This window comes from Hyla sarda, chromosome 1 (assembly GCF_029499605.1).
Source record: "Hyla sarda isolate aHylSar1 chromosome 1, aHylSar1.hap1, whole genome shotgun sequence".
Taxonomy (NCBI): domain Eukaryota; kingdom Metazoa; phylum Chordata; class Amphibia; order Anura; family Hylidae; genus Hyla; species Hyla sarda.
In genome coordinates, this window is record NC_079189.1 from 303492670 (window position 1) to 303504786 (window position 12117).

Here is a 12117-nt window from a genome sequence, read left to right on the forward strand (position 1 = left end):
TTTCTGTGTCTGCACAAAGAACACGATCATTTGTTTGTGCGAGTCCGCACAGAATGCATAGCCGTCAATGAGATGGCGCGTTCCTGTGCAGTCTTAGCGCCAGCAGCAGAATTCCGTGCCGTATTCCACAATTGAAATTCTAACATGTGAACATGTCCTTCGGGTCCATGCACGCTACGGAATCTCCTCCTGGAGATATTTTGGGTCGAAATTCCATCTGTATCAGATGCTGGTAGGATCCAAACTGTTCTGAAATGCGCTGTCTCCAAAGATGGCATTGCATTTCGAAGAGGATTCTGACAAAAGAATGAACATGTTTATTCTTTTGGTGGAATCTGGGTTTCGGAGTTTCCATGGCGGAATGTCTGCTGCAGAAATTCTGTAGTGTAAATGCAGATGGAGTTTTCGCAGCGGAATTCAGCTTGGAAAATATGTTGTGTTTATGGATCCTTAGTTTGTGTGAGGTATTGCAGAAAAGTGAGACACCTAGTAGCCAAGACAAGGTGCACTCCAGTGTTTAACAACGTATCCCCCATCCACAGGATGGGGAATAAGGGACTGATCTCTGCCCTGCAATCTCCAGAACAGGACCACAAATCTTCCAGCTGCATAAAGCATAGGGTTTCATGCACTCCATGGGAGTACAGCGCATGTATCTTCAGTGCTTCTGTAGAGAATGCCTTAAGTGCATGCCGACTCCGTGCAGCTGGGAGAATCTGGGCCCGTTCTGGAGTTAGCGGGGGTCCCAGAGGTCGAACACCAGCACCACTGATTCTGCTGACAGATCTTTACAGCCACAGCGAAGGTTAGTGTGTACGTGCTGTACTCCCATGGAGTGCATAAAACCCTATGCTTTATGCAGCTGGAAGATTTGTGATCCTGTTCTGGAGATTGCAGGGCAAAGATCAGTCCCTTATTCCCTATCCTGTGGATGGGGGATACGTGTTCTCTTTGGATGACCAAGAAAACACAATTTTAATGTCCCAGCTGCACCAATGACCATTGACAGCTCTAGTGGTCTTCAGACTGGACTCTAGATCTGTCAGTCATTGGTGAGAGTCAGGGCCAGGGATGATCCCATTACAGTGTGCTCACCTAGAATTAAAGCCAAATATTCAGTCTTGGTTTTATCAGACCAGAGAATCACACATTCTGAGAGTCCTTAAAGGGGTTATCCAGGAAAAAACTTTTTTTTTTTTTTTTAAATATATCAACTGGTGCCAGAAAGTTAAACAGATTTGTAAATTACTTCTATTAAAAAATCTTAATCCTTTCAGTACTTATGTGCTCCTGAAGTTAAGGTTTTTGTTTTCTGTCTCTCTGATGACACGTGTCTCGGGAACCGCCCATTTTAGAAAAGGTTTGCTATGGGGATTTGCTTCTAAACTGGGCGGTTCCCGAGAACAACTTTAAGTTCAGAAGCTCATAAGTACTGAAAGATTTTTTAATAGAAGTAATTTACAAATCTGTTTAACTTTCTGGAGCCAATTGATATATAAAAAAAAGTTTTTTCCTGGATAACCCTTTAAGGTGCTTTTTTTTTTTTTTTTGCACTCTTCAGGCTGGCTTTCATGTGTCTTTTTTTTGTGGAGAGACTTCTTTCTGGCCACTTTGCTATAAAGCCCAGATTGGTAGGGTGCTGCAGTGACGGTTGACATTCCGTTTTTTTCCATCTGCACACAGGATCTTTGGATGTCAGCCAAAGTGACCATTGGGTTATTGGTCATCTCTCTTAGGGTATATTCACATGGTGGAATTTCCGAGCAGAATCCGCCTGAAAAATTCTTAACCCCTTGACGACCAAGGACATAAATTTACGTCCTGCTGCTGCGGTACGTAACGCACCAGGATGTATATTTACATCCTGTACATGACCGCGAGCATCGGAGCAATACTCGGATCATGCGCGGCTGGTCCCGGCTGCTGATCACAGCCAGGGACCCACCGGTAATGGCAGACATCGGTGATTGCGCGGATGTCTGCCATTAACCCCTCAGATGCGGTCTGAAATATGGATGATCATCCAGAACGGCGCACGGAGGACCCCTCACCTGCCTCCGCCGCCTTCCACGGGTCTTCTGCTCTGGTCTGAGATCGAGCAGACCAGAGCAGAAGATGACCGATAACACTGATCATTGCTATGTCCTATGCACAGCACTGAACAGTATTAGCAATCAAAGGATTGCTATAAATAGTCCCCTATGAGGACTATTAAAGTGTAAAAATAAAAGTAAAAAAAATAGAAAAATCCCCTCCCCCAATAAAAATGTAAAATGTCCTTTTTTTCCCCATTTTACCCTCATAAAGTGTAAAAAAATAAAAAATGTATACACATATTTGGTATTGCCACGTGCGTAAATGTCCGAACTATTAAAATATTATGTCATTGATCTTGCATGGTCAACGTAAAAGGAAAAAAAAAGCTCTGCTTTTTGGTCACCCTTTCAAATAAAAATGTATAAAAAAATTACCCGTAATAAAAGTTTTATATACACAAATGATGTATCAATAAAAATTACAGGTCGTGGCGCAAAAAATGAGCCCTCATACCATTAACCCCTCAGATGCGGTCGGAAATATGGATGATTCGATTGCCCGCAGCGCTTATATGGAAAAATGAAAAAGTTATAGATCGTCAAAATAGAAGGATTTTAAACATACTAATTTGGTTTAAAAAGCCTGCGATTTTGTTTTAAGCGCAACAATAATAGAAAAGTATGTAATCATGGGTATCATTTTAATCGTATTGACCTACAGAATAAAGAAAACATGTATTTTTCACTGTAAATTGTACGGCGTGAAAACTAAACCTTCCAAAATTAGCAAAATTGCGGTTTTCTTTTTAATTTCCCCACAGAAATAGTATTTTTTTGGTTGCGCCATACATTTTATGGTAAAATTAGTGATGTCATTACGCAGGACAACTGGGTGCTGATAAAAATATAAGAGATAAGATTTTTAGAAGACGAGGAGGAAAATGCCAAAATGCAAAATTAAAATTGGCCTGGTCCTTGAAGGAGTACTTTTTTTATTTTTTTTTTATTTTTTTTTAAATGAACTGGTGCCAGAAACTTAACCAGATTTGTAAATTACTTCTCTTAAAAAATCTTAATCCTATAGAGGAAATTCTTTACTATTTGAATTTCTTTTTTGTGTTGTCTACAGTGCTCTCTGCTGACACCTCTGTCCAGAGCAGCATAGGTTTGCTATGAAGATTTTCTCCTGCTCTGTACAGTTCCTGATACGTGCATCAGGTGTCAGCAGAGAGCACTGTAGACAACACAAAAAAGAAATTCAAAAAATAAAAAGATTTTCCTCTGTAGCAAACAGCTGCTAAAAAGTTCTGAAAGGATTACGTAATGGAAGTAATTTACAAATCTGTTTAACTTTCTTTAAAAAAAAAAAAAATTCCATCGGAGTACCCCTTTAAGGTCAAAATGGACTTGGTCCTTAAGGGGTTAACAGCCAATATTTCCACTGCAAAAATTCAGGTGTCTGCCGAAAGAATAAATACGTTCACTCTTTTGGCGTAATCCGCTTAGAAATGCATTGCCCTCTATGGAGATGGCGCATTTCCGAGTGGTCCTATTGCTGGCATATTCTGTAGGCTCCCACTGTCTGTGGAATTTCACTGTGTGAACATACCCTTACAAAGTCACTTCTCCCCTGCTTTCTTAGTTTGTTGGGGGGGGGGGGGGCGAGAGGGTCAGCTCTGTTGAGAGTCCTGGTTGTTCCAAACTTGTACTATTTAAGAATTATGGAGACCACTGTGCTCTTGGGAATTTTCAGTGCGGCAGAAATTTTCTTGTACCCTAATCCAGATCAATGGCTTCACACCATCCTGTCTCTGAGCTCTAGGCAGTTATTCGACCTCTTGGCTTGGATTTTGCTCTGATACAGTATGTATTGTCAGCTCTGAGACCTTATATAGACAGGGCTGTGTCTTTCCATATCCTGTCCAATTAATTGAATTTACCACAGGGGACTCCAATCATTGTGTAGAAACATCTCAGAAAGGATCAAGAGAAATGAAAGACCTCCAGAGCTAAATTTCGAGTATCATGGCAAAGGGTCTGAATACTTATGTTCATGCTAAATGTTTTCGATAAATTTGCAAAAACTTTCTAAAGCTTTACTTTCACATTCTTATTATGGAATATAGAGTGCAGAACGATTGAGAAAAATTGTGGTTTTTTTTATTTAAATTTTATTAAAATAGTACAAGGGAATACTATTCTATCATTAGGGGGGCTGACTGGGACATCCACAGCGCAATTTCAGATCAGAGGTCCTGATCAGTAATGATGGTGGCTGACCATTCTCTGCAGGCTGTATAAGCAGATGACCAATAATACTGACCAATGCTATGCTATAGCATGATATTAAACAGTGTTAGCAATCAAAAGATTTGATATAATAGTCCCTATTGGGACTTTAAATCATAAGGTTGTAAGGGGTCATATAGGTATTGTACATGATTAATAGAGTAATAAGAACATACAAGTTTATAAAAAAAAAATCAAAAGTATATAGAGACTACAAATAAACTGGAGGACATACACAAAGACACTAAGGGGATAAGCACACTCACAAAAATGATATATAAAGATCACATATGAGAATTATAAAGTGCACAATCGCAAATGTCAGGCGTCATATACAGATGATGTCTTGTTGGCACAGTGCATCAGTGGTTGGCTACAGTGCATAGTACATCTTCTCTATGCATTTGCATAGAGCTGTGCACATGACAATGCATACTTACACAGTCACTTACACTATAATTTCTGTGCCACCTCTATGCTGCCAGCGTTCATCACCATGGAAACTAGTAGTAAGCTAGGGAAGCACCAGACCCAGGGAATCTGTGCATCAACTTACCTGTCACCAAATAAACTGTTCTAAACGAACTCTGGCTATGTTCCCTAACTACTCCTAACACCCCTCCAGCAATCTCCCAGTAGGAAAAAGTGGGCATTTCCCAGCAGGCATGACATCACTGAAGCCTGCCGGGGGACCACTTCCGCCCTCACATGGTTGCAGCGCTGTGATGAATAGAAGACTTCAGGCTCTGTGCCTGTTTCAGTCTGTGTTGCTATCAGTGAGGTTCTCTTGCAGCTTTCAGGCTGTTATAAACAAGAAGACAAGTTGCGTGTGGGATATAAAAAATCTCTTTATAGCGATTAAAAACACACAGTGCATATAATAGAACTAAATTTAAAAATGGTTCAGACAACAAGCCAGTGCAGTGGCATATGCAAGTAATGAAAACTGTGTCCACAATGAGTGACATATGAGGGACATAAATGGCGTGGCCAGTTGGAGCATTTTGTTCTAAAGCTTTCAGTCTGTGCAGCTTTCTGTCAGAATCTGTAGAGCTTTCACTTTCTGTTCAGCTGTCAATCAAGCTCAGAGCAGCCAAAAGCACTTCCCGAGTTTGGACTCCTGCCAGGCCGAGAGGAGACCAAACTCACTGTATTAATTGTGGCAGGGAACAGAACAGAGCCACCTAGTGTCCGTTTCTTACATTTTAAACATATTTATGTTGATAATTTTAAAAGCAAGTGAATGGTAAAGTGTCTGCTCCTTACACAAGTAACACTATATTAAAAGTTTTATTTGGAGACGGGTTCTCTTTAAGGGTATATGCACATGTACCAAATACAATGCAGATTTTATGTGTAAATCAATCTGAGTAAAAAATTTAAAATCCACAGTGTATACATATAGGTGTAAACAAAAGAGCCTGTACAAAGCATAAGTGTATATAAGCTGTGTCTGTATGCTTACACTTGATACAGACAAAGCCTAATGGGTAGTATGGCAAACATTACACATGATAAAACACAGCCAGCAAACCAGCTTTACCCAGGAAGTAAGCATATCTCTGTGAGGTGCATTAATGGGCAAATAAGAGGAGTGAAATAAGTGAAGGCTGACCTGATCCCATTGCTGGCAACTTTGGGCATGTTACAAAATGTTATTTTCCTTAACGCAAAATGACATAGCTTAACATCATGCAGTATGATCTGTCTATGAAGCTCCTACACTTACTTAATAAAACTATCACAGTATCTAAACGCTTAAAGGGGTACTCCGGCCCGAAGACATCTTATCCCTTTTCCCGCCGCTGGGACCCCCACAATCTCTCATGCAGCACCCCCTATCATCAACCTCACGGAGCGAAGATCGCTCAGTGTCTGATGACTCACGGGGCCAGAGTATCGTGACCTCACGCCCCCTCCTCATGGGAGGGGGTGTGACTGCCTCCCATAGACTTGCATTGAGGGGCGGGCAATGAAGGCACAAGGGGGCAGAGCTATGATATCAGGATACACTGGCCCAGTGATCGTGAGTCATCCCCACCCTCCGTGAGGCTGATGATAGAGGGTGCAGCATGAGAGATTGTGGGGTCCCCAGTAGCGGGCCCCATGCGATAAGACATCTTATCCCCTATCTTTTGGATAGGGGATAAGATGTCTTAGGGCCGGTGTACACCTTTAAGTGCCAGTCGCCGGTGTTTGGGGTCTCATTGGACCCCCACAATGTGAATGTGGGGGTCTGATTACTTTAAATGGCTGCCTAAAGGGATTCTCCATGCTGCCGATCTTGGTAGAGCGCAGATATTGCTGTACCATGCAATAGCAGGTAAAATCAATCAAATGAATTGCTTACAATAGTACTCCTTGGGACTTATAAAAAGATGTACGGTAAAGAAAATATTTAAAATATTTACCCCTTCCCGGCGATTTTTCATTTTTCACTTTTGCTTTTTCCTCACCTTTTAAAAATCATAACCCTTTCTTTCAATGTTGCACCTAAAAATCCAAATGATGGCTTATTCTTTGCGCCACCAATTCTACTTTGTAATGTCAGTTATTTTTTTTTTAATGGGAAACGGGGGGTGATTCAAACTTTTATTAGGGAAGAGGTTAAATCATCTTTATTAACTTTTTTTTCACTTTTAATGTTATAGCTCCCATAGGGGACTATAACATGCAGTACATTAATTCAATACACTGATCAATGCCATTGCATTGCAATGCATTGATCAGTGTTATCGGCGGTTGATTGCTCAAGCCTGGATTTCAGGCTTGGAGCAATGAATCCCTGATCGGACGCGCAGGAGGCAGGTAAGGCACCCTCCTGTTGCGTTCTAGATGACCGGGACACCACTATTTTACCGCGATGGTCCTGATCAGCCTGACTGAGCTGCCGGAAGCTTTTACTTTCACTTTAGACGTGGCGATCAGAGTTGAAATTCTTTTCTTTTTGGATTTCTTTTCTGTCTGTTCACAGTGCTCTCTGCTGACACCTCTGTCCATTTTAGGAACTGTCTGGAGCAGCATATGTTTGCTATGGGGATTTGCTCCTGCTCTGGACAGTTCCTGAGGCAGACAGGTGTCAGCCGAGAGCACTGTGGACAGACAGAAAATAAATCCAAAAAGAAAAGAATTTCCTCAGTAGTATACAGCCGCTAATAAGCACTGGAAGGATTAAGAATTTTTAATAGAAGTAATTTACAAATCTGTTTAACTTTCTGGCACCAGTTGATTTAAAAAAATGAAAAAGGTTTCCACCGGAGTACCCCTTTAAGGGGTTAAAGGAAAACTCCTGTTCTTTTTTTTTTCTTTCTAGTTATGGCATTGTGTAGGATATGTAATTTATTAATTTTTTTTTTTTTTATTAAACCTCTACTTACCTGTCCTGCTCCAGTCCCCCGTAGCGATCGTCTTCCTGAGCTGGAGTGTGACTGTCGTCTACGGAAGCACCCAGTCCCAATGTGTCACACTACAGCTCAGTAAATCTCTGGCCAAGGTGGGACAATGCTGCACTGGAGTTTTCCATTAAAAGCAATCTGTCAGCAGGATCAGATGTGTACAAGGAAAAAGGGACTGAGCACTCAACCCCAACCCCCCCCCCCCCCCCCCCCCAAAAAAAAAAAAAAAAATTTGAATTATGAGTGTTTCCTATCTTTGAAATCACTGAAGGATAGATTATATCCACTAAAAAACATATATGTGTCCCAAATCCATTATCTAGCACTTGTATTACAGGAACATTTTAGATATTTTTTTTTAAATGCTAGTACATTCAACAAAAATCTGCCACTATTGCGTATTTTCTGCTGACCCATTGAAGTCAATGGTATCAAAATTCGCTGTGGATTTGCCACTGTTGGCAATCCACAGCAGATTAGTTACGTGTGACCCTACCCTAAAGGGCAAAAATTGCTTCTGCATTACCATGTCTCCACATGTAGTAGCTTTGTAATAAAAAGAAAATTAAAGTTGTCAGGGATCATAAACAATGGGTGAAATAGTATTGAACAAATCACAATTTTTCTCACTAAATATATCTCCAAAGGCGCTATTGACAAATGATCCATATATACAAAGAAACCAAAACAAATCAATGGGTAGCAAAGTCAGTTGTGTATTTTGCTACCCATTGACTTCAATAGGTAGGAAATCACGCAGTAAAATACAGCACATGTGACCCTACCGTGTTCGTTTCTGAAGGTATACTTATTATGGACTGCTAGTCCTCCTCTGATGCCCAGAGCTGTGATGGGCACCCCCCATTAAAGTATATGGAAGATTCCGTGTTACTGTGGAGCACTGGTCTCTATTGCTGTCCGCAGGAGCAGCTTTATTTTCTTTGAAACCATTTAAAAGTTTCCTTGGATGTGTGTTTGGGATTATTAGGGGAGATTTATCCAAACTTGTCTGGAGAAATAGAGTTGTTCCGTTTCCCATAGCAACCAGTCAGATTGTTTCTTTTATTTTTAAAGAGGCCTGTAATTAATGAATTAATGAAGTAATCTGGTTGGTTGCTATAGGCAATGGTCACTCTTCCTCCACCGTGGTGTTGATAAATTTCCCCCATTGTCTTGCTGAAATGTCCACCCTTGTTTCATCTTCATCATCTTCAGAATTCTGCAGTAAATTCCGCAGAAACTAATTGCCCATTCACTTCAGTGGAATTCCTGCAGCAGAATTTCTGCTGTGTGAATGGGACAGTGGAATCCCATTGAAGTATATTGGCTATACATTCATGCTGAATTCGGGTGTGTAAACATAGCCTCACTGTTGGTATGGTGTTTTAGGGTGATATGCAGTGCCATTTCTCCTCCAAACATGGGGGGAGATTTATCAAAACCTGTGCAGAGGTAAAGTTGCTGAGTTGCCCATAGCAACCAATCAGATCGCTTCTTTCATTTTTTTTAGAGGCCTTTCCAAAAATAAAAGTGATCTGATTGGTTGCTATGGGCAACTCAGCAACTTTTTTTTCTGGACAGGTGTTAATAAATCTTCCCTATGCTATAATACACCCCTTATAGCATCCAAACACATCTGACCACACCGTATCTTCCCAGTACTGTATTTCACTTGCTTTTTGAATAGACCGGAGTACCCCTTCAGTTGAGACTGTACCACCTGATATTAATTTGCACTGACAAGTGGCTGGATTGCTTTTTTATTAGTGACAGACTTCAGCTGTTGTCTTTGCTTTCCATGCCTTTTTGCACCTTTCTTCATGTGTTACACATAACTTTCTGCGCTTATTTGGTTTGGTTTGTATGTATGGATCACTTGGATTGTTACCAACATCTGGTTAAAATTTCTTGTCAATAGCATCTTTAAATAAACAAATAAATAAATAAAAAAAGATATATATGAAAGTGGTGATGTGTTCAATACTTACTTAACCTATGGTAGGTATTGCACATGGAAAATAGATATCAGCCTATTTGTATAAACTCTTTTTAAATACTTTAACAAAATTGCAATATTTAGCTATGTATCCTTGTTTGCAAGCCTTGTATGAGAGCGGTACATAATATTTTCATTACAAAGCTACTACATTTTGAGACATGGTAACGCAGAAACCTATTAAAAAGGTGATTTCTGTTGGAACCAGATACAGCATGTCTTAACATTAAAATTGATCCTTAGTAATAAAGGGAAGTAATGTTGGCTTTGCTTAATGTTCACACTTAATATTTATTTTTTATTTTTTTTTATAGAAAAAAGAAAGAATCCCAGGGATTTGGAGATGATGCTGCAGAGGCTACTACAGGTATGAAAGTTGACAAACATTCTTTGTGGAAATACTAGATGAAATTAAAATGTAATCATTCTTAGGCTACTTTCACACTACTGTTTCACACAGTAGTGTGACCGCCGTCAGGGCTGCCGGGGAGAATGGCGGAAGAAAAAATACTGCTTGTGCCGTCTCTTTCTCCCGCTGAAAAAGAGTGGCGTCTGACGGACCCCATTGACTATAATGGGGTCCATTGGGACCCACTTTTGCCCTCTGCGCCCCATCAAAATGACGGCCATCAAACTCCAGAGTGTAAAAGTAGCCTTACCTGTTTGCTGGTGTCAACAAAACCTGTTTGGGGAGCTGAAATAATTGACATAGTAAACATTAACTACCAAACAGTTGTAAGTTGAAATAAAACACATTTTCTAAATCATAATGCTGTTAACAAATAAGATGAATAACATTTTGGGTAGGGTCACGTGTTCCATATTTTCCACAGGATAAGGGATAAGTGTTTGATGGTGGGGGGTCCGACCGCTGGGACACCCCAGGATAACCTAAATGGGGCCCCCGGCATTAGCGCTCAGTGTGAGCGCAAATGCGCGTAACGTCGACCTCACCTGACCTCACAATGTCTTGCTGGGGGCAGAGACGACTGCTACCAGTTTCCTGGCGTTAGTCATGTCTTCCAGACAGGAGATGAACAGACATCTATCTATGCACTGTCTATGGGAGTAACAGACTTGCCCAAATACAGAACTTGTGTATCTCTGACTCCATGGAGAAGGGACCCCATTTTGTTCACAGAGGGTCTCAGATGTCTGATCCCTACACAATCAGACACTTATCCCCTATCCTGTTGTGGAAAGATCATGGGACATTAAAAGTTAAATGTATTTCTTTAGGTTTATAACCCTGTTTATTCACAAGGCAAGAGATCCTTCAAAATCTTTGAGGTAATTTCTGAAAGCGTGCACAACACCAGTTTATCAGGTTGGGCCAGGACTACTGTTTGAGAAACCTTTCAGAAGATGTTATCATTTATAATAGATTAACATATGACCTGATTTACCATAATCTCGCATGAATGTTCTCAAGCTAATTTTTTATCGTAGCATCCCTTGTCATTTTGGGGATAGTTTATAATTGTGAAAAATCATTTCATCTTGTATGGAGGCCTTGTAAATATTTGTCCTCAGATTGACAGTAAGCAAGTGTGTTGGCTTTAAGAAGCAGGTAATATATATAGCAACAGAATAATGCAGCAGCACACTGCCAGCACAAGGATATAGGTGAAACATGAACATGCATATAAAACATGGAGAGCTATACAGCTATGGTGTAATAGATGCAAATTTGAAACTATGCGATAGTGAGGCACTTGGCTCGCAAATTTGTCTCTGCCGGCGTTCAAATAGCTTGGACCGTCCCACCGTGATAAGGTGGCCTCATTGGGACGGACCCTACACTGTGAATACACCATAGCTGTATAGCTCTCCATGTTTTATCTGCATGTTCATGTTTCATCTATATCCTTGTGCTGGCAGTGTGCTGCTGCATTCTTCTGTTGCTGTATATCTAGCCTAGTAGCGTGCACCTGCAGGACAGGTCCATATAATAGTTTGGTATCAACTAAAGTGCTGGCTGACTTATTCTTTGTCTATATATATATATATATATATATATATATATATATATATATATATATATATATATAGCACATTAAGGTGGTAGGAAGAAACTGGCACATTAGACATTGGGCTGCTTGAAAAATATGCTAAATTCTGCCTTGTGTTGGAACACCTTACAGATATGACTCATATCATTAACACAGGAAAACTGTATTAAACAACTGTAAAGGTATTTTCCTTATCTTTATATTGTATCAATAGAGAGGATAAGTTGAATTCCCAAAGTGTACATGGTAGTGTGAGATGATTTTAATAGTGAAAGGAGGTAACAACTGTTCTGGCTGTAGATTTGCTCATAATCTGGCCAATAATATCAAAAATTTAAATTTTGTCGCTTGTAGTGACAGGTCAAAAAGTTTTGATCGTGCGGAGTCTG

At 40.3% G+C, this 12117-nt stretch overlaps 1 protein-coding gene across 1 annotated transcript in view; it reads left to right on the top strand.

Moving 5' to 3' along the window:
• SMIM7 (small integral membrane protein 7) overlaps positions 1 to 12117 on the top strand; it is a 35169-nt gene that overhangs the window by 17540 nt on the left and 5512 nt on the right. Inside the window, exon 3 of the mRNA XM_056518155.1 lies at positions 10031 to 10083. Coding sequence (XP_056374130.1) covers positions 10031 to 10083 — 53 coding nt within the window. The remainder of the gene's footprint in view (positions 1 to 10030; positions 10084 to 12117) is intronic.